Source organism: Ahaetulla prasina, chromosome 1, assembly GCF_028640845.1.
Source record: "Ahaetulla prasina isolate Xishuangbanna chromosome 1, ASM2864084v1, whole genome shotgun sequence".
Classification (NCBI taxonomy): domain Eukaryota; kingdom Metazoa; phylum Chordata; class Lepidosauria; order Squamata; family Colubridae; genus Ahaetulla; species Ahaetulla prasina.
The window spans coordinates 342,806,955-342,833,596 of NC_080539.1; the positions used below are offsets into that span (position 1 = coordinate 342,806,955).

General features: G+C 39.7%; 1 protein-coding gene across 3 annotated transcripts in view; it reads right to left on the minus strand.

The window, feature by feature from the left end:
• Nucleotides 1-7: 7 nt before the first annotated feature.
• Nucleotides 8-26,642, minus strand: part of LOC131187980 (cell division cycle-associated protein 4-like) — a 34,958-nt gene continuing 8,323 nt past the window's right edge. The window contains exons 3-4 of one of the 3 annotated variants that reach the window (XM_058162868.1): nucleotides 21,406-22,102; nucleotides 8-24 (exon numbers count right to left, since the gene is read on the minus strand). In XM_058162868.1, the coding sequence (XP_058018851.1) occupies nucleotides 23-24; nucleotides 21,406-22,102 (699 nt within the window). In that variant the 3' untranslated portion in view covers nucleotides 8-22. Of the gene's footprint in view, nucleotides 25-19,000; nucleotides 22,103-26,642 lie in introns of those variants that run through there. The other 2 variants (XM_058162867.1, XM_058162866.1) reach the window with 2 other exon arrangements.

Genomic DNA, 26,642 nt, shown 5'->3' on the forward strand with positions numbered 1-26,642 from the left:
TCGGCTTCGTCTCGGAGAGCAGCTCTGAGTTAAAAGAGGGCGGAGCTAGACTTGGGCGGCCGTCCAATGAAATATTCACCCGCTACTTCTTCCTCCCTCCTTTTCCCTCCCCCTTTTGCTCAGCCGCGGCTTCTTCCAGAAGGTCTTTGCCTCCCTCGGGGAGGACGGGAGCGGTTTTTTTGATGGTGGAAAAGGGGCAAGTGAGGCCTTTCGGTAGCCGGATGCGGACGCGTTTATTTACAGACAGGCCTTACTTACTCATTTCGGTGGGAGCTCCTCCCTAATAAGCACGTTTAGGACTACCATACACGTTAAAACACCCACTTGTGAAGCGGCCTTTTACACGAGTTCACCAGGAAGGAACAGTGGGGACGCTGCCTTTGAGCTAACGTGGCAATCCGGGAGTAACTCAGTCATTGAGTTACTTTTAATCACATGAAGAAATCAAAAAACGTAGCGGGCCTGCAATATTTGCCCAGGCCTAAACTCAAAATAGCTCACCTCTCCTCTTGGGTCTAAGGGGGTCATGGTTTCCCTGAAGCTTTGGCATTCCGCAAGAATTCATCTTGAGCAGAGTTAAACGCCTCAGGCTGACGCTTCAAGGATCCCATTTCAACACAGGCGCTGAGGAAAACTTAGTAGTACCAGTAATGGCGCTGGTAAGGGCACACATCCCCAAGTTAAATGGAACTTATTTATACAGGAGGACTCACTGCAGGTGGCGGTTCATTGTATTTAGTTCCATAATTATAAAATGCTTTGGGGTGTGGGTAGAACCGGATTTGGATTGTATAACATAATTATTGGCATTGTGGGAATACGTTTCTCCTATGAAACAATCCCATCAGAGTTACTATATTTTACATGACGATGTTTATTTGCAGATAAACCTGTTTTATATATTACTGAAACGTTGAAACTAGACAAAAGTGTGGCCCACAGAGATTTGCTGCCTAAATTTCAGGTCAAACAGCAGCTGTGATGTCAAGAGAGCTGAAGAGAGGTAATCTTTAAAAAATAGCCTATAAATCATTGTACACTTCAAGTGATGGAATGTGAGTTTCTATAAATGAAGTTGATCTGTGGGGACAAATTGAGGATTTTTTTAACTGTACCCCCATTGTTCATTTTCTTTTGTTACGCTACATTATGCATAGGAATCATTCATATGCGTAATGTAGGAGAAAACATGGCGTTGGTTAGGATAAGCAAAACATTCCTCTCCCTAAATTACCTTCCCAAACATTAGGCCATGTCAGCTCAGTGATAAAAGAACTTGGAAGGCCAAGCAATGTTGATAAAGCTCAGAAAATGTACTGGGAGACAAGCAAAGGCTTTGGGAAACAAAGCCAATATAAGATAAGCCTCAAAAAACAATTCTTTAGAAAGGAACTATATACTAAAATACTCTTGTCAATACATTATTGTTTTTGTAGTTCTACAGTTATTACATAAAAACTGTCCCATATATGCACCCATCACATGAACCATTCACACACACACACCACACATACATATTGTCACACAGTATATATAAGCATAAGCATGAAATAACTATACAATATATAAGCATATATATAAGTATGAGTATGTAATAACTATATTAATTGGATATAACCTACTAACACCCAAAACTAGGTATGCACGCCCCTTACCTCTTCAACACCAATCATATCAGATCTCAAATGCAAATTGATAAATGCAAGAAGCATAGTCAACAAATTACCTGAATTTATCCTCTTATTAAACAGTGGCACATTTGATATCATTTTTGTTTGCGAAACATGGCTGAATTCATCCCTTCCTGACTCCATTATCTCAAACAAAGAATATCAAGTCTATCGATCAGATCGGGAAAACCGAAGAGGTGGTGGAGTGGCTATCTTTTACAAAAAGACACTGAATCTAAAAATATCCAAGTAGCACATAAACTCTCTCTTCCTGAAACCATAGTATGCGACCTATCCCTTGACACTACTCTTGATTCTTACTATGCTACAGAGCCCCCGACTATGACATTACCCACGCAAATATGCTAACCTCAATGCTAACATGGACTACCTCTTGCCCATACCCTCTTATCTTCCTTGGTGACTTAAATCTACCTCTCATTAACTGGACAACCAATGAATGTTCAACTGACCCAATCCATACTACACTATACAACGCTGTTACAAACCTAGGTCTTGAACAACTTGTAACTAACAATACAAGACTCAACAACTGCCTTGACCTCATCTTCTGCAACAATCCAAACTCAATTTACGGACTACAAATTAAAGAACCTTTTTCAAACAGTGACCACTGCATGATTGATTTTCGTCTCAATATACCTCCATACTTAATCGTCATAACACCAGAACTCCCAACTACAACTTCAAGAAAGCCAATTACGACCTTATAAACAACGATCTTTCACTTCTGAACTGGCAAAATCTGTTTGCAACCTGCATAACCGCTGATGACCTCTATAGAATCTTCCTACTTGAAATCAATAGAGTCATTAAATTATATGTACCACGAATGACTACCATGTCCAAGAAAAACAAACTACCCATATCAATAAAAAAGCTTCAATCAAAAAAAATCCTCTGGAAAAGAAACAAAAAAGGCTATGTTACAAACTTCAGAAACCGTTACAGAAACATATGCAACCAAATTAAAACTGAATGCACAAATTACCACACCAAGCAAGAAGAAAACCTTCTACGCACAAATTCCAATCGTGCCTTTTATAATTTTGTCAACAGTAAACTTAAAGATTCAAGATCCATCCCACCACTAAAAGATTCTAACAACAAAGAATGCAATGACGAAACAGTCAAAGCAAACCTCTTCAACATTTTCTTTGGCTCAGTTTTTGTTAACTCCGATAACACATATCCAACATTCCACAAACGAACCAGCAATGACTATGATGATTTAACTCATATAGATTTCACAGAAGACAACGTTGGTAAAGCTCTTCACAACTTAAAACCATCGCTTTCTATTGGACCTGATGGTCTATGTGCATATTTCTTAAAAAAACTTTCCATTAATATAGCTGAACCCCTAAGTATTATCTTTGATAAAGCTTTCACTACCAGTTCTCTTCCCAAACTTTGGTCACTAGCCACAGTCATCCCCATCTTCAAAAAGGAGACCCCAGCTTAGTCGAAAACTACAGACCGATCTCCCTTTGCTCGTCACCTGCAAAGTCATGGAATCTATCATCAATCAATCCATTACCTCACACTTAGAAACTAACAACCTACTCTCCAACAAACAATTTGGTTTCAGGAAAAGTTATCATGTAACTTACAACTTCTCCACTGCAAAACATATGGACTTCAAATCTAGATCAAGGCAAATCAATAGATGCAATCTACATAGACTTCTGCAAAGCTTTTGACTCAGTAGTACACGATAAACTTCTCCTTAAACTAACATCCTATGGCATCTCAGGACCCCTCCACAAATGGATATCTGCTTTTCTGTCTAACAGACAACAAGTGGTCAAAATTGGCAATGCTTTATCAAATCCTGTTCCTGTCAAGAGTGGCGTTCCTCAAGGCAGCGTCCTTGGACCAACACTCTTTATTCTATACATTAATGATCTTTGTGACCATATCTCAAGTAATTGTGTTCTCTTTGCTGACGATGTCAAACTATTTAACACCACAGACAACACTTCTATCATTCAAAACGACCTTGACCATCTAACCGCTTGGTCTAAAATTGGCAGCTCCAAATTTCAACCAGCAAATGCTCAGTCTTACATATAGGAAAAAGAACTCTAAAACTAAGTACATACTAGATGGACATTACCTTACAGACGACCCCATCCCGTTAAAGACCTTGGAGTTTTCATGTCAAATGATCTAAGTGCCAAAGCCCACTGCAACTACATAGCAAAAAAGCTCTAAGAGTTGTAAACCTAATTTTGTAGCTTCTTTTCCAAAACACCACACTACTAACCAGAGCATATAAAACATTTGCTAGACCAATTCTAGAATACAGCTCACCTGTTTGGAACCCTCACCACATCTCTGATATCAATACAATTGAACGTGTCCAGAAATATTTTACAAGAAGAGTTCTCCATTCCTCTGAAAACAACAAAATACCTTATCCCACCAGACTTGAAATCCTAGGCTTAGAAAACTTGGAACTCCGTCGCCTTCGACAAGACCTAAGTTTAGCTCACAGAATCATCTATTGTAATGTCCTTCCTGTCAAAGACTACTTCAGCTTTAATTGCAATAATACAAGGGCAACCAATAGATTTAAACTTAATGTAAACCGCTTTAATCTAGATTGCAGAAAATACGACTTCTGCAACAGAATCATCAGTGCTTGGAATACTTTACCTGACTCTGTGGTCTCTTCCCATAATCCTAACAGCTTTAACCAAAAACTTTCTACTATTGACCTCACCCCATTCCTAAGAGGACCATAAGGGGCGTGCATAAGCGCACAAACGTGCCTACCGTTCCTGTCCTATTGTTTTTCTTTTCTTCTTCCTATATATGTTTATATGTGTATATACTATATAATCTTTTTGTATGATGTTGTGACAAAATAAATAAATAAATAAAAATAAATAAAAATAACGAAAGGAAACAATAGGACAGGAACGGTAGGCACGCTTGTGCTCTTATGCACGCCCCTTTAAATGTTTAAATCATGTTGGTTAATCATGTTTATTTTTATTTGCATAACCCTATATAAATTGGTTTCATCTCAAGCTCTTTTTAGGTTTCATTTAGTTGAGTAAAGAAAAAGAGAAATCTTGTGTCTACTTGAGGGAAATCTCTGTTTCTTCCAAAATAAAAGGTTTTCTTGGATCCATAGTCCCTTCACTCAAATGGAACGTTCAGATATCATGAAATATTCAGATATTAAGAATATTCCCACATGTTGTTTTACCACCCATTTGGTTCTGTTAAATAAATGCACACACAAATCGGGAAAAGAAAAAAAGGGTTAAGAAATGCAGATTAACATTAGTGATTCATACCCTGAAAATTCTGTGATACCAAAGCTTTTCAAGTACTGATAATAGATGGCTTCCATTTAACATTTCTATTGTTTCATAATGCATACAGTTAGTCCTTGATTAACAACAATTAGGACCAATAACTCTGTTCCTAAGCACAAAATCACATGACTGTGATAGACTTACAACTTAGAGTTAGGGGTTAGGGATGTTAAGAGGTAGGATTAGGGTTAGGGTTTGCTAAACACTTAGTGTTTGCTAAATGCAAAATCGTGATCATGTATTATTATTATTATTATTATTATTATTATTATTATTATTATTATTATTATTATTATTATTATTATTATTATTATTATTTAGATTTTTAAACCGCCCTTCTCTCGAAGGACTCAGGGCGGTTCACAGCCAATATAAAACAATGACAATTTACAACTAAAACAAAAATTAAAAAACTTATTATATAATTGGCAAAAATTTAAAACATTTAGACCTAAAAACCCCTAAAATTTATATTAAATATAAATTAAAATTCAATCCCTATTAAAATATTAAAATTTAAGCCAGTCCCGCACGAATAAACAAATACGTCTTCAGCTCGCGGCGAAAGGTCCGGAGGTCAGGCAATTGACGCAAGCTAGGGGGAAGTTCGTTCCAGAGGGTAGGAGCCCCCACAGAGAAGGACCTTCCCCTGGGGGCTGCCAGCCGACATTGCTTGGTGGACGGCACCCTGAGAAGTCCCTCTCTGTGTAAGCGTACAGGTCGGTGGGAGGCGTGGGGTAGCAGTAGGCGGTCCCGTAAGTATGATTGTATTTCTGCCTTATGTATTAATAACTCTGCTCTTTGCAAGCTGGTTCTGAAGCGTACAATAGTGATCAGGTGACAGGATGCTGTAGTGGTCTTAAATGCAAGGATTGGTCACAAAGCTATTTGTTTAGCATCATCATAAGTTCAAATGTTGCTGTACAAGGCTGTTGGTAGGCAAGGATTATTGATGATAACCAGCAGATTTTACTCCCAAATATATCTCCTGCCAATTGCAAACGATCAAGAAGAGTACAAAGCCAACAGTCGTTTAATACAAGTATATGTGAAAGAATTCCAGCCAACAAGCATTTAATACAAGTAGATGTGAAAGAATTTCAGAGCAGAAACAGTATAATGCTGGAGCAGAGGCTTTCAGAGTACACTGCTCAAAGTTCATATTGTCCAGTAATGATGATCATTGTTAACCTGTATTTCAACTGGTTTTTCTTCACTTCTCTTTTGGAGGAGTGGTAGTAAACTACTTGTTAGAAAGCATATCCTCCAAATGAGTTACTTTCCAGCAATGGGATGTTTGTGTTCAGGTCGTTTAATCTTTGCATTTAAAAGCAATGTGAATTTTCTAAACATTTTATAGTGTGGTCCTGTCTCTTATAATGACAGACAATTATTTTCCCAGTTTTCATGCAGGAGGATACTGCTAAGTTAGGAGATGAGGATGCTAGTTTCACCATGGTGGAAATAAAAATCATTTAGTAAGGGACAGAAAGATCCAGACTAGCAAGGTTTTCTTTTGAATAAGCCAGTTGGAGCTCTTGCCGATTATAAATCCCTTCCCCTTCCAAAGAGTAAAGCTGTAAATGGATGCACTTGGATGCACAACTTCCAAATGGAAACACAGATGTTGCAGAATTCTGACATCAGAAGTGTTGTTGAGGGAACCAGAACTCCTTGATAGATTTTGTATAGGTTGCCATTTTTGCAGATATTTAATGGCCCCAAAGCCATAAATATATTGTATAAGTTCAAATGGAATTTCACTGGCAAGATCTGTAGCTGGGATATGATCTGAAATGTTGGAATCAGGTAATAAAGAATCAGGTAATTCCTCTTGCATTTAGAATGTTTCCTGTTTAAAAGCTGATGCTGCTTACTGTACCTGTACTCAATATAAATCTTGACTCAGTGTTTCCAATGGTCAAGACTTTCACATAAATAGAAACATTTAGGAAAGAATCAATGATTCGGGCTGTGCTTTATCTCTGCTGATTGCCCACCAAGAAACCATACCTCAATGACGTGTCTAATAACTTGTCACAGGCATATTGCCAACACCAATTTGTAGGAGAACTTTTTCTGAACAGTTTCAGCCAAGAATTGTTTATAATGGAGACCAGTACACATTTTGGTCAAAGCACAAATTGTTTATTATGGTAGTAGAGGCAGAAAAAGCAAATTTAAATGGGGTGGGAATGCAAACTCCATCATATAATTATGCAAATTAGAATACATATGATTTACCAATACCACAAGGTTAAGTACACTACATGTGAACAATGCATGTGGTTGGCAAAATCAGGAATAGAGCAGTGTCTATGTCAGGGGTGTCCAAACTTTTTTGAGTGAGGGGGGGAATGGGCGTGGCTTATTTTGGGGTGTGGCTTGGTGGTCATGTGACTGGTGGGCATGGCTAACTGCTCATGTGACTGAGTGGATGTGGCTATGGGCATAGAAACTACTCAGAGGGCTAAAAAAAGTAATTTTTGACCAGTCCTCACACTTATGACCATCCTCACATTTATGCCCATTGCAGCATTTTTAACAACCATATCACTCATTTCACAACTGCTTCTCTTCACCACGGTTACAAGATAGGGTGCAAAATGTAAAGACAGTTGTACGTGTGAGGACCAGTCAAAAGTGTGAGAACCTGTCAGAAATCACTTTTTTCAGCCGTCTGGGTAGTCCCTATGCACAGTTTAGGCTTAAGTATACTATATGTGTGTGAGTTATATATATGTGCATGTGTATCTCTATGTTTGTGTACGTGTGTGTTTGTGTTATGTTGATTTTTAATGTAATATTTTTAAATATAATTATTCAGAAAGGCATGCGGCCTGAAAACCTGGGACATTACAATACAGATGGATACAGTCAGTCTACTAAAAAGCAACAATATGTGGATATCATCTTCATTTAAGGGGGGAAAATGTTTCATATTCATTCATCTTGGCCAGGGTGTCAAACTTGGTCCCTTAAGACTTGTGGACTTCAACTCCCAGAGTCCCTCAGCCAGCAAAGCTGGCTGAGGAACTCTGGGAACTGAAGTCCACAAGTCTTAAAGACAAGTTTGGACACCAATCTTAACTTTGTTTTGTATTTGGTATGAACTTGAAACTCCTTCGTTATTCCCTGCCCAAGGGGTGGAGGCGCGAGGAGCCTCACCAGGCGGCCCGAGGAAGGCGAGATAGAACTGCTGGGCCGGGCACGCCAGCAGCCTCTTCGCGCTTGCCGCGCCTCCTCCCCTCCTTCATTATTCCCTGCCCGAGGAAGGCGAGATAGAACTGCTGGGCCGGGCACGCCAGCAGCCTCTTCGCGCTTGCCGCGCCTCCTCCCCTCGCGTTATTCCCTGCCCGAGGAAGGCGAGGATAGAACCGCTGGGCCGGGCACGGCCAGCAGCCTCTTCGCTTGCCGCCGCCTCCTCCCCTCGCCGTTATTCCTGCCCGAGGCGAGATAGAACCGCTGGGCGGGCACGGCCAGCAGCCTCTTCGCGCTTGCCGCGCCTCCTCCCCTCGCCGTTATTCCCTGCCCGAGGAAGGCGAGGATAGAACCGCTGGGCGGGCACGGCCAGCAGCCTCTTCGCGCTTGCCGCGCCTCCTCCCCTCCTTCGTTATTCCCTGCCCGAGGAAGGCGAGGATAGAACTGCTGGGTCGGGCACGGCCAGCAGCCTCTTTCGCGCTTGCCGCCTCCTCACCTGTTTCTCGATGGCTGTCACTGCCGCCACGCGTGTCCGACATGGGGAGGCGCGAGGAGCCTCGCCAGGCGGCCCGAGGAAGGCGAGGGTAGAACTGCTGGGGGCAGGCACGGCCAGCAGCCTCTTTCCCGCTCGCCGCCTCCTCTGCCCCCTCCCTTCATTATTCCCCGCCCATGGGGAGGAGCCGCGAGCCTCGCAGCACGAAAAGGGCCATATTAAATTATACTTCCAGGATTTGCTGCGGGCCAATAAAAACTGACCCGCGGGCCGCAGTTGGCCCGCGGGCTGTAGTTTGGACACCCCTGGTCTATGTGGTAACCTTGGAATTAGAAAAATAACTGTATTTAGACAAGAAACAGTATTTTAGTAGTGCAGTTGTTTCTAAAGAGATAATTTTATGGGTTTTATCTTATAGTGGCCTTGCTTCCCAGCACCTTTGCTTCTAGTATCTTTTCTCAGCTTAATCAACATTGCTTGGCCTTCTAAATGTTAAGGTTTACATGGTCTATTGTTTGGAAAGATAACTTAAGGAGGGGGGCCACTTGGTTTGTACTAATCAACACCTAATTTTCTCCTATGATACTATACCTATACCTCAATAAAGCTTTCACCAAAGTGCTTCATGATATCTCCTTCATACAATGATAAAATATAGACTAGATTATACTGTTATGATGGGCTCAAAGATGGATAAATGATCTACACTTATTAGCCTAAATTGCAGCACGATTGCTGGTAGACCAGCAGGTTTCTTTATGCAGTTGGTTGGCCACGATGAGAACAGACTACTGGACTAGATAGGGTGCAGGTCCAATAAAGCAAGGCATTGCTTATGTTTTTATGTTACAGTTTTATAATCGCACTGGAAGGAAACATCAAATGGAATGCCACTGGGCAGACCTCATTTAGAGTTCTCTGTTCAGTTCTGGATACCACAGTTCAAAAGGAACAGTGAGAAATTGGAGCAAATTCAAACTTGGTTGCCAAGATAGTAAAGGTTTTGGAAACCAAGTTCTGGGAGGAACAGTTAAAGGTTTGGGGCATATTTAACCTACAGAAAACAGACCTAGGTGACCTCTAACATCCTTTCAACCTCTTTCATTCTATGAATGCACTTATGATTTTTGAAGATCTAGTGTTTTTTTTTACCTGGTTGATTTTTATAACTGTTGGGGGAAAGTGCTAAAAATACAGATAATCCTTGTTTAGCAACCATGGCAAACTTGGTCATTAAGTAAAGCTGTCACTAAGCAAAAATGCAACTGTGCTTATGACCTTCCTTCAGCTTTCCTTTACAGACCTGTAAAAGTCATATATTCAGATATTAAGAATGTTCCCACATGTTGTTTTACCACCCATTTGGTTCTTTGGGGGAAATTGGTCACAAAGTTATTTTTAATTACATTTGTATCTGCAAAAGTTCCCTATACAAGGCAATAGCTAAACAAGGACTACCTGTTATTCAAGTTGGGCTTTGTGGACAGTGAGATACCAGGTCAGTGCAGAAATTATTTGGAAGAAGCACTTCAAACGAAGTATGAGCATAGCATCTTCCTGTATTCATTAAAGCAGCTCCACCCTATTTTCAGGTTTCTGAACAAGGCTAAAAGCAAATGAGGATGCTTAAAAATTTACTTTAATGACACTCAGCAAAGCAGTTTTTCAGTTTCCTTTAAAGCTTGCATGAAAACTGAAAAACACATGGTTGTCCTAATTGGTAGTAGTGATACTATGGTCATAGTGCAAAGTCCAAAGCACTTCTTCTAAATCTTTTTTGAAATTGCACAACCCTATTTGATATTTGCAAATAGCATAGATCTCTATGACTTGTACACATAATCATAGGCACTGGAGGTAAAAAAGGCAAGATAGCAATCACAGTACAGTAGCACAGTTGAAGCCTGCCTATTTGAACATGAATGTTAATTGTTAACAAGAGTCAGAGTTTTGATAATGCTATTGAACCTGCTGTCTTGTCTTTTTTTGACAATTCTTCCCTATCCCATGACTGTTTATATTCAAGCCAAATAGCCATATTTTATGTAAAACATGTAAAAACATATCAGCCAGTTAATCAATCATCTACTCAAGCCATCCTGAACCAAAATAAAAAAGTTGCAATCAATGTAGGAACCTCAACACTGTCCAGTATGTGCCTTGAAATCTGTATGTTTATATGACAGAAGTACATAATTTTTAAAGGGCAGTTTGCTGGGCTTTTGCATCATAAGTCAGGATTGCTAAGCTTTTTCAGGCAGAAAAGCAGAAATTAGTATGCTTTGCTATATTGATATGTTTTAAGAAATTACAGTATATAAATTCTGCTGTGAAAACAATCTTCTTTGAGACGAGCTCAGTTCCTGATGAAATCAGGAATATGCCCATGTACTTGTCCTTGCAATGATAAAAAAATAGTTTGCCATTGCATTCATTTCTAGGCACAATAAAATAGCATATCAAGGATATTGCGCTGAACAAACTCTATAGCCCTCTCTTCTTGCCTCAGTCTATTCAGCAAAAAATAAAGCCCAGTAAAACTTTACTGTTTATTTCTGCTAAAAGTTTAAATCTGTACACCACATGTAAAGTGTTTTGTATGAGTTTTGTAGAATATAGCTCATGGCTTATTTTTATGAAGTCTGTGAATTCTATCTTATTCAATGACTTTTGTGCCATGTTCACACTAGGCCCAAAGTATTACTTTTGTATTGTTTCTGAAGCTTGAACCACCCCATATTTTATCCCATTTGCAACACTAACAATCCTTTTTTTCTCATATATACGTTCCTAAACAGTGACTTATATTTTTAAAAAGATTTTCCAGACTCCACTTATATGCATCACTTATATTTGGTTTTTAAAAAGAATAATCTTCAAAAAGGTGACATAAGAACACATTTGTATATATATTTGCAAATTTGTATAAGGAAGAGGATTGGGTTTATGTAATTTGAAATCACACTTTGCAGTAAAATTATACTTTGCAATTTATTTGATCTGGGAGAAAGAATAAATGTTGTTGAGAACAGAAGGCTTTTGGAGTTAGAAATGTATGACCTTGAGTTTAGGAGACAACTGTGGTGTGATAAAGCCAAGGTAACTGTAGATTTTAAAAATGGTTAAGCCTGCCATACTGAGAATATGGAACAGATATAAAACTAGGTTGTTCTCAAAAAAGGCCTTGGTATTTTCAGATCAGGAAGTGTTTTACAAAAAACAAATGATTACTAAAGATAAATAGTGGACTTCCAAAAACATTTTAGAATTTTGTTAAGGAGAATGTAGAATAAAAATGAGAAGTGCTGGGAGTAGAAAGATATACATGCCAGTTTTCTTGTCTACAGTTATGAGGAAGATTTAAAGTAGCTACAAAAGCTTTTGGTTTTGAGTAATTAAGACTGAATTTGAAATGGAATTGTGTACAAATGGTCAACATATTGTTAAAATGTATAAATCTTTTGCTCAAGTATGAAACAAGAACAAATGGAAGTTTGTAGTAAAAAGTCTAAAATGTGGGTTATACAAATAGTATATAAATAGATCAGTAGGAAAATATGTCATTGGAAGGATAGAAATGTACACTAAAGAGAATTTTTATAAAATGTATTGCTGGTATATATCGGGGGAAAAACTGTTTTAATATATAAAGGTTCTTCAGAGTTATGCTGGAAATGTAACCACCAACAGTCTTGGTTGGATGTGTGAAATCAGAAAATTTTGGACACAATCACATTTACTAATACAGAAGTTTTTAAAGATTCATATATAATTGAAAACAGAAACTTTATTTTGGGATTGATGGATAAGCAGCTAGAAAAAAATCATGCAACTTTGGTTTTATAAATAACTGCAGCTATTATATGCACAAAGGTGGAAGGATTTGACTTTAACTGCAATGCAGGAATGGATGGTGAAATGATGGCATTTAAAATGTCCAAATTGATTACTTTAGAGATAAGACATTGTCTAAATTCAATGATTGGAAACCATTTATTTTTTACAGGAAAAAAAAATAAAGTTATGATATATGCTTTTGACTAAAACAAAAACATTATAAAATACAAGCAATGCTCTAACCATAGAACAATAGGTTAATGTTTATTTATATTTATAACTGCTATAAATGAAAATTGAAACTCATTTTTTATAATGAGTAAAGGAGAATATTTGTAGCTCAGGATTGAAATGAGAGGTTCTTGATGATCTTGGAGCTTGGTCTTAGCACTGACGATGTTACCTAGTTTGTTTGAGTAATGAAAGTCTGCAAGAAAACAACTATGCTCAAGAGAGCACTAAGGACCCCTCATTTTTTATAATCTCCCTTTTTCTTTTGTTTTTCTGCCCTTGTCTTTGCTTTTTTTCCTCTTTTTCATTCTAAATATAAGTTCCTGTTTACTTTTTATTGTTTTCAAAAGTTTAATAAAGTTCATTTTAAAAAAGTGAAATCATTCACGTTTTAAAGCACTTATTGTCTAGCTTTGCAGCATAGAAAATAATTTGTATTTCATAAGTATTGTACAAATATTCAATACCCCTCCCGCTTTCTAAGATAAGTACTGTGCCATTCCTGTAATGATATTGCACCTGCATCCATTTAAAAAGCTTGCACCATCAGTGTATCTTGGCACAATTGTCTATGGCAAGCAAAACGTGTGTGCACTTTTGAAATCATTTGTAGAGAGCAATTCAAGTAAATAATTAAACAATGCTATGACTCAGAATAAATCATTGCTAAGCAACAGCCTTCATAGTTTTATATACTTGTAGGAAAATGTTCAAGATAACCTTTTGTGTATGTATGTATATGAAAATGTTCAAGATAACCTTTTGTGTATGTATGTGTAGGTGTATGTGTGTGTGTGTATATATGTGTGTGTGTGTATGTATGTATGTATGTATGTATGTATGTATGTATGTATGTATGTATGTATATATATATGTAGGTCTTTGGTTATTCGGGTTTTCTCCCACGTAAAATTGGAAGTGTCTTGGCCAAGACGCCAAGACACTTCCAATTTTACATGGGAGAAAACCCGAATAACCAAAGACCTACATACAAACACCCGCGAAAACCTCAGAAAACAAATATATATATACACACACACATACATATACATACACACACACACATACACACACACTATTATGGAACTTTAATTTCCAATTTCATACGATCAAGAAAAAACTACTTTTCTTATATAGTATTATGTCAAGTTATGAAGTGTGCTGTCATGTATTCCTTATCTTTAAGGTACTTATTGCAGTGCTGCATATATACCCCGTGCCCAAAGGCACAGATGATGGAGATGGTACAATTCAGGAAAATTTTTATCACTCAGTTTGCTGACTTGAGCTAAGAATCTAATTGTATGTCACAAAGTTATGTAACCAAGGTCCAAGGTACTTTTGTAGGGGAGGGGTTGTGGGCATTTTGAAATAGAGCAGCCTCACTGCCTAGGTCAGAGAGGCCTGATCATAGAATAATTTTGCTGTGTATAGTTTAAGAGAATGAGTTTAATCAGTTGGTATTCCATGAAACTGCTGAGTGTTTATGGGTTAATAAGAGAGGTGGATGAGAGTATACGAGAGCTTTCTCTTCCCGAGAACCAATTTCATTTCCAATTATTATTTATTCAACTTCTATAGCCACCCATCTCAATCAATGGACAACTATAGTTTTAAAATTATAAAAACAATTAAAACAATGTTTTAAAACAACAAAAACATCCAAAAGAGAATTATGTAGCAACTGAGATAATTAACCAGTTAACAGTAAAGCCAAGAAACAAGGCCCTTAGCATATTAAGAGCCCCAGTCTCCATTACAATTATCATACATTTCCTACTAGTTCTCAGTTGATCTATTTTTCCCCCTGTAAAAAAGTATTACAAAGACGACTGTTTTGGAGAAATACTCATGGATAAGTGATACTGCACTTAATTTGCTTCAAGGTGGTAAAAATGGTCTGTGTAGATCAGGGGTAGTCAACCTTTTTATACCTACCGCCCACTTTTGTATCTCTGTTAGTAGTAAAATTTTCTAACTGCCCACCGGTTCCAAAGTAATGCGCCATGTATTGTCATCTGCGCATGCCTCTCGCACATCGTGGATTGGGTTTTGGGGGGGCGCCGGCTACCAGCTCTGCTTGTCTGTTACAGCTAGGTGGTGTGGGGGGAGATGCGTGAGCTATTCTGTGACCAGGCTCTTTTGTTTGCGGTCGCACTATAGCGCCATTTAGATTCACTTAGGTAACGTGAACTAAACTTATGTGCAGGTGATACAAATAGTATATTTTCAGAAATTTAAATTGTCATGGGGAATTTTATGAAAACCTGATGAAAATGTTTTTAAATGATGCTATGAATTTTTTTAAAAAACTCAATTAAATTAAAAAAAAGGAAAGTGCTTCAGTATTGGACAAAACCCCTTCCGTCCAGTGAAAGCTGGAACGCCCACTAGTGGGTGGTAGGGACCAGGTTGACTACCACTGGTGTAGATTGAATGCTGTCTTTCATTATGCAGCTTTTCTCTTCTTTTTTTCAGGCTTCTGTTGTATCCCACAGAAAGACTGCAAGAGAATTCCCCCCCCCCCCCAGTAGCTTGGGAGACTTCAGTATTGGAAAGATGGGTAACAGAAAGCAGTGCCTGCACCCTCCATTGCTTCCAATGGTAGAATAACAAAAGTATCACCATGGAAGTATAAGATAGGGAAATGTACTAATAAAGGAGAATATTTGTAGCTAAGGGTTGACATGAACGGTCTTTAGTGCTCTCCGAGTTTGTTTTCTTCCAGACATTTCATTATCCAAACTATGTAACATTATCAGTGCTAGACTAGCACTGATGTTACCTAGTTTGGGTAATCAAAACAGCTGCCAGAGAGCACCAAGGCCCCCTCATTGGGAAATGTACTATTGATTGCTTGTTCCATTATGGTTGATAGGTGATCCTAACAGAGAAGCTATCTACCATGTCATTAAGCGAGTGCTGCAATCATTAAGCAAACTCATTCATTTGAATGAACATTTATTTGCTAGAAACTGGCAAAAACATGAATTGTGGTTCAGTGACCATAGAAGATTGCAATGGGTCATAAACCTGACCCATTTGATATGCAGTCAAATTGTGGGTGGGCGGGAGGAATGATGCAACTATACACAATGGCCAAGGGGTGCTTTACAGACTATAAAACATCCATTCAATGGCTGTAGTAACATGACTGGTCTTAAGTCAAGGACTTCCTGTAGTAAACAAAATAGATTGCCTTCACTATTCTTTTGGATACAACCAGGGTCAAACTCACCTGTTGCTTTCTTTGGCTAACCCTATCGGACCCAAACTGACCCTAACCCTAATCCTTCCAACCTTCAGAGAAAGCTCCCTGCAGTCAGAAGGAAGCAAATAGAAGCCTCACTCACCTGCTAATAGTACAACCTGAAGTTAGCCTTAATAAGGGAACTGCAACAATAATAAGTTAGTTAGCCCAGTTAGGCATATGAATTTTGCATGACGGCAATAGATTGTCAGCATAAAAATCTTTCTAATAGCCAATGAAGCACACACTGACTTCTTTTGGGTATCTCTTGGCTTTCACAATTTCCCAGTGTTCATTAGCAGTAACACATTGTTCCTTAACTTTTTCTAAACCCAAGTTAGAACATACATCATCTAAATTAATTTTTTTCAGCAATGTTTTTATGTTGTTAGTTTTTAATTAGTCATATACCTGGCACTTGGCATGTAGTATGACTGCAGCATCCTGCGGTCACATGATCAACATTTGCAACCTTTTCTGCTGACTTCTGCCAGCAGTCACTGGGGAAGCTGACTGGAAGTTGCAAGTCATGGTCACATGATGTCATACTTTACACCCACACAATTCGCTTAATGACCACAACTGGAACTTATTGTCATTACTTTTTTGCTTTATGCCTGTGTTGCTGGTCCCAATTTTGGTCATTAACTAAGGACTACCTGTAGTTCCTTTCTGTATAGAAAATATTGTTTGGACTGTGTAGTAACTGGTTTCGTAGCCATTTATGTCCTTTTTATATGATAGTGTTACCATTAGAAATGTGATTTATGACCTCTTTGGGACTGATATAATGCAGTACTGGTCTACAACTTCAGACTGTCCAGTTTGCAATATATATATATATACATACATATATGTATATATATATATATATATATATATATATATATATATATATATATATATATATATATATATATATATCATTCGTCATCTTCAGGCTTCAGCTTCGTGCTTCTGGGAGCAATGTGTGATTGCAGCTGTTTCTTCCTTTTTAACTGCTAGTGGGGGTTTGAACTGATTGGGTGGGAGCTTGGCTGTGCTCTGATTGGATGAGGGTTTTTTTGTGCTCTGATTGGATGAGGGTTTTTTTGTGCTCTGATTGGCTGGGGGTTTTGTGCTCTGATTGGATGTGGGTTTTGTGCTCTGATTGGATGTGGGTTTTGTGCTCTGATTGGATGTGGGTTTTGTGCTCTGATTGGATGTGGGTTTTGTGCTCTGATTGGATGTGGGTTTTGTGCTCTGATTGGCTGGGGTGTGTCCTGTTTGGGTGGGGGCTTGGTTGTGCTCAAATTAGTCTGTGTTGCAGGGGATCTGAGCTGGTGAGCTGCACTGCTACTGGTGCTACATCTTAGTGGGTGTCAGTCTGCTGCATGTATGGATTGGAGGGTTTGAAATGGCTAATGTTGCAGCTGCAACATTAGCCATTTCAAACCCTCCAATCCATACATGCAGCAGACTGACACCCACTACGAAGATGTAGCACGACCACGAACACGGCAGTAGCAGTGCAGCTCACCAGCTCAGATCCTGCAACACAGACTAATTTGAGCACAACCAAGCCCCCACCCAAACAGGACACACCCCAGCCAATCAGAGCACAGCCAAGCTCCCACCCAATCAGTTCAAACCCCACTAGCAGTTAAAAGGAAGAAACAGCTGCAATCACACATTGCTCCCAGAAGCACGGTTGAAGCCTGAAGATGACGAATGAGACTTCGAAACGCCGCCAAGACACTTCCAATTTTACACGGAGAAAACCCGAACAACCAAAGACCTACATACAAACACCGTGAAAACCTCAGAAAACAAATATATATATACATACATATATATATATATATATATATATATATATATATATATATATATATATATATACATATATATATATATATATATATATATATACATGTATATATATATACATATATATATATATATATATATACATATATATATATATATGTATATATATATACATATATACATATATACATATAGAAGCACGAAGCTGAAGCCTGAAGATGACGAATGAGACTTCGTCGAAACGTCGCCAAGACACTTCCAATTTTACACGGGAGAAAACCCGAACAACCAAAGACCTATATACAAACACCCGTGAAAACCTCAGAAAACAAATATACATATATGTATATATATGCAGGTTTTGGTATGTTTGGGTCTTTTCCTGTGTAAGATCGTAAGTATTTAGGCAAGTATTTAGCAACACAGCCAACCAATCAGCTTGCAACAACTAGGCCTGCAATTCAGAAAACACCCCCCCACCAGTATTTATAGAGAAACAGCAGTTAAAATCCACACTTTGCTCACATAAGAACAAAGCCAAAGCCTGAAGATGATGAGTGAGATCTCATCAAAATGTTGCCTAAATACTTCCAATCTTACACGGGAAAAGACCCGAACATACCAAAACCTGCATACATATACCCGTGAAAACCTACAAAAAAAAAACATCTATAGCTATAGCTATCTCTATATCTATCTATCTATCTATCTATTTTCTATCTATCTGTAGAGAGAAGCATTTTTGCATTATCCAGTTAGAATTATCCATTTTTCTGTTTACTCTTTCGGATTTTGCTATGGAAAAATCCACAGTTTGTGAATATTTTACAGAACAAAGTAGGGTGAAGATCCCAAAAACTGAAACTAGATATTGAGGAACCTCCCCACAAGAAATCAAGCTTCGCTTATGTATCTGGAAGATGAACATTAAGGATATATCGAAGAATAAGCATAAAATTCTGTAAACCTTGGAAAGGTTCCAATGGATTTTTTTCTAAATCCTGTTTGGGTAAATTTAACCCTAAAAAAAGCAAGAATACTTAACAATATTTTCTACTTTAAAACAGTTAATTAAGCTACTACACAGAAAGGAATTTCATCAGTCCTGTTCTCATAAAACCAAAATTAGTACACAAAAATTACTAATATCAGAATAGTCATTTCATATTCAACTTTAATATAAAAAGATATTAGTCACTTCCAAATGTTTAAGAAAAGATCTCCTTACAAATTGTGTGGTCTGGCACAAAACTGAATTACAAAATTAGACAGTACTTGCCAAGATTAAAAAACATACAGTGCTATTTTCAAATTAGCTGTTTCAAAAGCACTTAAATTATTAAGGCCACAGTCATGAAGCTACTTTCTTATAAGCTGCCCCATTAAATCTCATGAAGGGATAATCATGCAAAATGGTCTTAGGTTCTAATATATAAACCAAGACAAAAACATTTAATGATGTACACAGAAGACATGGATCTTTATGCATAGAGCACTTGCTTTAATTGTGCATAATGAACCTTACTGGTTTAAAGAGTTAGGGTTAACTCCCTTTACACAAAGATATACTGCATCTATGACATGCTGGGAGAAAATGTGTCCAATATTTTGAAATCTATATTGATCTCAGCGTCACCAGAGAAACCATTTTCAAAGAATTTATTTTAAACAAGCAACCAATCTGATTTTAATCACAGGGAACAAATGCAAAATAGCTAAAATTGCCTGTGATGGGAATAGTTATATTGAGATTGAAGCAAATGTTTATCTTTGCAATTGTTTTACCTATAACTCCAGTTAACAAGGAAAAAAAATTGGCAATTTATTATAAATGGTATGCACTAGGATTTTTAGTAGATAATTATATGCATGTGAATGCATGGTTCTTTTAAATAATAATTTGCTGAGATAATATGTTTATAAGGACTCACAGGAATGCACATTTACAGACTGGCAAATAGAACAGTTTTAAGTTTGGAGAACTCGAAGGCCTCTGTAACAGTTGGTTAGTAATTAGTGCAATAAACGGGTGTTTTCCCCTAAATATAAAAGTAAATGGTAAACTTCAGCCAATAATTTGTTTGATGGCATAGTTATATAAATATTTATAAATAAAACCCATATAATTTATGCTTGAAGATAACAAAAACATGGCTTGAACTGAAGTTTAAATGCATCAAGAGTTCCTGAAGCCTATTGGAAGCTCTTCCTCAGATGTTTAGGTTTCAAGAATAACTTGATCTCTAATACTCTGTCTACTTCAAGGCTGAATGCTGATAACAGCTCGTACTTAACAATTACACATACTTCTACTGTACTGCACTATGCAGGGGAAGTCAGTTATAAGGGAGAAAAGTCCCTTTTTCAAAACAATTAAAAAATACAACTGCAAATATTTCAAGATATTAAATAAGCAGTTTTGAGACAGAATTCATAGCAAAAATATATCTTCAGAAAATAGCTATAATATTCTGAACACTGATACTTTTTCTTAAAAAAACCTATTTTAAAAAGAAAAAACAGAAAAGACTAAGAAAATGAGAAATAGCTGCTTTACAATTTTTCAACAGCTCGTGTGGTAAATAAACTTACAGAACACAGCATTAAGTATTTATTTGAAACTAAGGAGGGAAAAACAAAGCATTTTGTCTTTATACCAAATTAATTCCATAAAAAATAAAACAGCAGGCACTAATGCCAGGGGTAGTTGAAAATTTCTTAATTTGAATTAAGTTGAAATTATTCTTAATGAATAATTTTTGTTGGACTAGGCTGCAACTTAGTCCCTTGAGTAAGGTGATATCACTAGAAGCGATGCACTGAAATTTTCAGTTCTGCCCCTTTCTCTGGGGTGGTTAAGGAAATACTTCTGGGAAATAAGTTAACTCAAGTTGATCACTTTGCTTCTGAATTTCAGTGGTATAATCTCAAGGTTCTGGTAGGCTGCGGGAAACACTCCTAAGCTTGACATTATATCTTCATTTGTGGTATTTTAAGGACTGGAGTGGCTTTAACAGTTGCACCCTGCAGTGATGAAATAGGCAAGAAAGAAGAATCCTGATATACTAATTAGTCCCTTAATGTTAGAAAGGCCTTCTAGCATGTTAGGCCTCAAAAATAGAAAAATGCATGGTCAGAATACAGAGTACATGATTACACCTAGAGATCTTTTGACATGCCAGTGTGCTGCTGAAAATTAGGGAGTTTCCAAAGTAAATTGCGATATAGAATGGATTGTACTAGATTTAAATTACTTTTTAAAAAGCTTAGGCTCTTGACAATTTAAATGTATGCTTATCTCTGAACTGTGGCCACTAAAATATATACTTAACAAGACTGAACACTACAAATTGTGGGCTAATTTTATAAATTAACTCAATTTTGCAAAATGATGTGAATTGGGGGCAAGTCGGTAAGGGAAGATCATATCCAGGTTTAAGAGAACAAAATATCTCAAAAGTTTTATTGTTTACAACCTAGCTTCTTCAAGGGATTTTTCTTAGTTTCAAGATTCAACCAGAATCTCTACAAAATGATCAAGCTCATTAAGATCAGACTTACAGTTAGAATTAGAATTTGTGGCTCCTTGAGGAAAGGTTTCAAGAACATCACAGTGTCCCATTTTTGTATTGCCCATCATTCCTGTTAATACAGTATCAAGATTGTAATAAGAACTGTCAACTTCTGAAAAAAGATCTTCAACAGCGTCAGAAGTTTTAGTTTCTAAGGTTTCAAATATTTGATCTAATGACGACTTATGGAAGTTTACTCTATTTTCTGGAATGCTATCCATCTCCCACATGTTTCCCTGCAAGCTTCTGGATGCTTGTAGTACAGCAGGCCTTAAGATGTCTACATTCTCTTGTGATTGTGTGTCCTCAAAATTCTTAGAGAAACCACTATATTCTTGAGCAAGCTTTTCTTCAGTTTGCTCTTTGGAAGAACGACAGAGAATATCTGTTGAAACAAGACGGTCCAGAGAGGCTGGTCCTGTACTCTGAGGATTTATCATCTGCCAACTTCCATCTTGAGTCATTTCTTCTTGGATCTGCCGTACTGTGTTGGCTATAAGCACTGAACGATACAGATTAGGTTCAACAAGCATGTGGCAGAGCTGAAGTTTTACCAATGACATGTCTAGCAGTGACTGGCGCTGAAGGTTATACGAAGGAATAGCTTTAAAGCCAGTAAAACTTCCTTCAATATCATCTTCACCTTCAATACATTTCCTCTTCAGTCCACGTACAAACATTGTGTCCTAGTGAAAACAGAAAAAATATTTTTAATTTTCATCTTCTAAAAAGGCTTTGCATATTAAATGAAAGCTGTTTAACATAATGAAAAAATTTTACTAATCATTTTAGATAAGAAAGCTTTTGACAATTTGAATTGGCAATTTTGTTTAAAGTTCTGAAAGATATGAATTTTTTTAAAGGAATCAAGTTAATATATACATTTCTAAAGGCCTTTTTTTTTTTTGTTTACATGTATATCCCGCCCTTCTCCGAAGACTCAGGACGGCTTACAGTGTATAAGGCAATAGTCTCATTCTATTTGTATATTTTTTACAAAGTCAACTTATTGCCCCCCCAACAATCTGGGTCCTCATTTTACCTATCTTATAAAGGATGGAAGGCTGAGTCAACCTTGGGCCGGGCTTGAACCTGCAGTAATTGCAGGCTACTGTGTTCTAATAACAGGCTTCTTAACAGCCTGAGCTATTCCGGCCCCTAATCATAGTTAATGGTGTTTTGACTAAGTCATGTGACATATACTATATCTAATGTGAATGTAGAAATATTGTCAACAAAAGTTAATTTTGAAGTAAGAGTTTTGATATAGTTTTATTCATAACCATACTAAACAAAGTCAGAAATCATTCTTTTTCTGACTTTTCTATTTTCTTTTTTTTTTTTGCACCTTTATCTTTCTTTCTTGATCTTTTTTCTTTTAAAAACATTTTCTTTCTTGTCTCTATATTTTAACTTTCTGTGTCTGAAAATCAATAAAGTTAAAATGAAAGCAGTTTATTTATTTATTTATTCATACTTTTATACCGCCCTATCTCCCTAGGGACTCAGGGCGGTGTACAGCCATATAAAAAACACATAAATATACAAAGTAAAACATTCATCTAAAAAACTTATTATATAGGCCAAAATTTAAAATAGACATATAAACAATAAAACCCAATTTAAAACCAAATCTAAAATTTAGACATTTAAAAATTTAAAAAAATCTAGTCCAGTCCTGCGCAAATGAATAGATGTGTCTTAAGCTCCCGGCGGAAGGTCCGAAGGTCAGGAAGTTGACGAAGTCCTGGGGGAAGCTCGTTCCAGAGGGTGGGAGCCCCCACAGAAAAGGCCCTTCCCCTGGGCGTCGCCAGTCGGCACTGCCTGGCCGACGGCACCCTGAGGACTCCCTTCCTGTGAGAGCGCACGGGCTGGTGGGAGGCATTCGGTGGCAGTAGACGGTCCCGTAAGTAACCTGGACCTATGCCATGGAGCGCTTTGAAGATCATTACCAAAACCTTGAAGCGCACCCGGAAAACCACAGGCAGCCAGTGCAGTCTGCGCAGGAGGGGTGTTACATGGGAGCCATGAGGGGCTCCCTCTATCACCCGCGCAGCCGCATTCTGAACTACCTGGAGTCTCCGGGTGCTCCTCAAGGGGAGCCCCATGTAGAGAGCATTGCAGTAGTCCAGGCGAGATGTCACGAGAGCATGAGTGACCGTGCATAAGGCATCCCGGTTTAGAAAGGGACGCAACTAGCGAACCAGGAGAACCTGGTGAAAGGCTCTCCTGGAGACGGCCGTCAAGTGGTCTTCAAAAGACAGCCGTCCATCCAGGAGAACGCCCAAGTTGCGTACCCTCTCCATTGGGGCCAATGACTCGCCCCCAACAGTCAGCCGAGGCTGCAGCTGACTGTACCGGGATGCCGGCATCCACAGCCACTCCGTCTTGGAGGGATTGAGCTTGAGCCTGTTTCTCCCCATCCAGACCCGTACGGCTTCCAGACACCGGGACAACACCTCGATAGCTTCGTTGGGGTGCTCCGGTGTGGAAAAGTACAGCTGAGTGTCGTCAGCGTACAGCTGGTACCTCACACTGAAACCACTGATGATCTCACCCAGCGGCTTCATATAGATGTTGAACAAGAGGGGCGAGAGAATCGACCCCTGAGGCACCCCACAAGTGAGGTGTCTCGAGGCCGACCTCTGCCCCCCCGTCAACACCGTCTGCGACCGATCGGAGAGATAGGAGGAGAACCACCGATAAACGGTGCCTCCCACTCCCAATCCCTCCAACCGGTGCAGCAGGATACCATGGTCGATGGTATCAAAAGCCGCTGAGAGGTCTAATAGGACCAAGGCAGAGGAATAACCCCTATCCCTGGCCCTCCAGAGATCATCCACCAACGCGACCAAAGCCGTCTCAGTGCTGTAACCGGGCCGGAAACCGGACTGGAATGGGTCTAGATAGACGGTTTCCTCCAGGTACCGGGGAAGCTGACATGCCACCACACTCTCTACAACCTTCGCCGCGAAGCGAAGGTTGGAGACCGGACGATAATTACCTAACACAGCTGGGTCCAGGGAAGGCTTCTTGAGGAGAGGCCTCACCACCGCCTCTTTCAAGGCGGCCGGAAAGACCCCCTCCAACAAAGAAGAATTTGTAAGCCCCTGGAGCCAGCCTCGTGTCACATCCTGTGCGGCCAGCACCAACCAGGAGGGACACGGGTCCAGTAAACATGTGGTGGCATTCAACCTACCCAGTAACCTGTCCATGTCCTCGGGAGCCACAGGGTCAAATTCATCCCAAACAACCTCAACAAGACGGCTCTCAGACATCCCACCCGGATCTACCCAATTTTGATCCAGACCGTCCCGAAGCTGAACGATTTTGTTGTATAGATAACCACTAAACTCCTCAGCACGTCCCTGCAACGGGTCATCCCGCTCTCCCTGTTGAAGGAGAGAGCGAGTTACCTGAAACAGGGCGGCTGGGCGGTTATCTGCCAACGCAATGAGGGAGGAGACGTAGCAACGTCTCGCTTCCCCCATTGCCACTAGGTAGGTCCTAGTATAGGACCTAACTAGTGTCCGATCAGCCTCCGAACGACTGGACCTCCAGGAACTCTCTAGGCGTCTTCTCCGGTGTTTCATCTCCCTCAGCTCCTCTGAATACCAGGGAGCTGGTTGAGACCTACGCCGGGTCAGAGGCCGCAAAGGCACGACACGATCCAAGGCCCCCGCCGCGGCTCGTTCCCAAGCCGCGACAAGTTCCTCGGCCGAGCCGTGAGCCAGACCCTCAGGAAACGGCCCAAGCTCCGTCTGGAACCTCTCCGGGTCCATCAGGCGCCTGGGACGGAACCAACGTATTGGTTCCGTCTCCCTGCAGTGTTGAGTGGCAGTCTGAAAGTCTAGGCGAAGGAGGAAGTGATCTGACCATGACAAAGGCTCAATGACTAAATCCCTCAAGTCCAGATCCTTCAACCACTGACCGTGAGCTGAAAACGCACTTATTTATTCAAGCGGGACTGGCCTAAAATTTTATTGGGTTAAAATTTTAGTGGGTTATTTATATTTTAATATTTTAATTCGTTTTAAATCTGGCCACTTTATAATATGTTTGTTTTAATCTTTTAATATTGATACTGTGATTTTTTACTTGGCTGTGCACCGCCCTGAGTCCTTCGGGAGAAGGGCGGTATAAAAATTGAATAAAATAAATAAATAAATAAATAAATAAATTCAAATCCAGGGTGCCACCCCCACTGTGAGTAGGGCCATCAACTACTTGAGTCAGGTCCAAGGCCGTCATGGAAGCCGTGAACTCCCGAGCAGCTGAAGATGACAAGCCGGTCGATGGCAAGTTAAAGTCCCCCATGACAATAAGTCTGGGGGTCTCCACCGCCACTCCAGCAAGCACCTCCAGGAGCTCGGGCAGGGCTGCTGCCACGCCGCAAGGAGCCAGGTACGTGACAAACAAGCCCATCTGACATCTATGACCCCACCTCACAAAGAGGGATTCACACCCAGCAATCTGAGGTACAGTGGTCTCACTCGGCTCCAGACTCTCTCTAATCACAACCGCCACCCCTCCACCCCTACCCTGGGCCCTCGGCTGATGGAATGCTCGGAAACCCGGCAGGCACATTTGAACAAGGGGCACGCCCCCTTCTGCGCCCAACCAGGTCTCCGTAACGCCCATAAGGTCCGTGGCACCCCCCTGGATAAGGTCATAAATTAGGGGGGCCTTATTGGCCACGGACCGTGTGTTGCACAACATCAGCCGAAGGCCCAGGCTCTGAGGGTCTTGACCATCCGGGGAACGGGGGAAGTCTGAGGGCTCGGGGCGCGCAACCGCCTGCAAATATCGAGCGCCCCCCCCATAGAACGATATGAGCCCCCACTTCCGCCATATCTGCCCCTCCCCCTTACCGTGGAAATAGGACCACCCTCAACCGGTGGAACACAAACTCCCCCCGTGACCTTCGGACCTATTAACTTACCGCCACAAATATACGCAGGAACTGGACCCCCACCCGACGGGTTTCCCCCAACACCCGCCCTTTCCCTCCCACCCCTTAAAAATACCCTATCTAAAAAACCCCAAAGGTTCTTCCTCTTCGCATGCCACCTCTGTGGGTCCCAAGACCCGTCATTGAGGCCGGCCCTCGGTAACGAAGCGGGCCATTCCTGCGAGGCGGGGGCACCTCGCAGACGCAAAAGTTTGGATATACAATCCATAGATAAATACCTTAACTCTGAAGTAGAATGTCTACAGGTATAAATA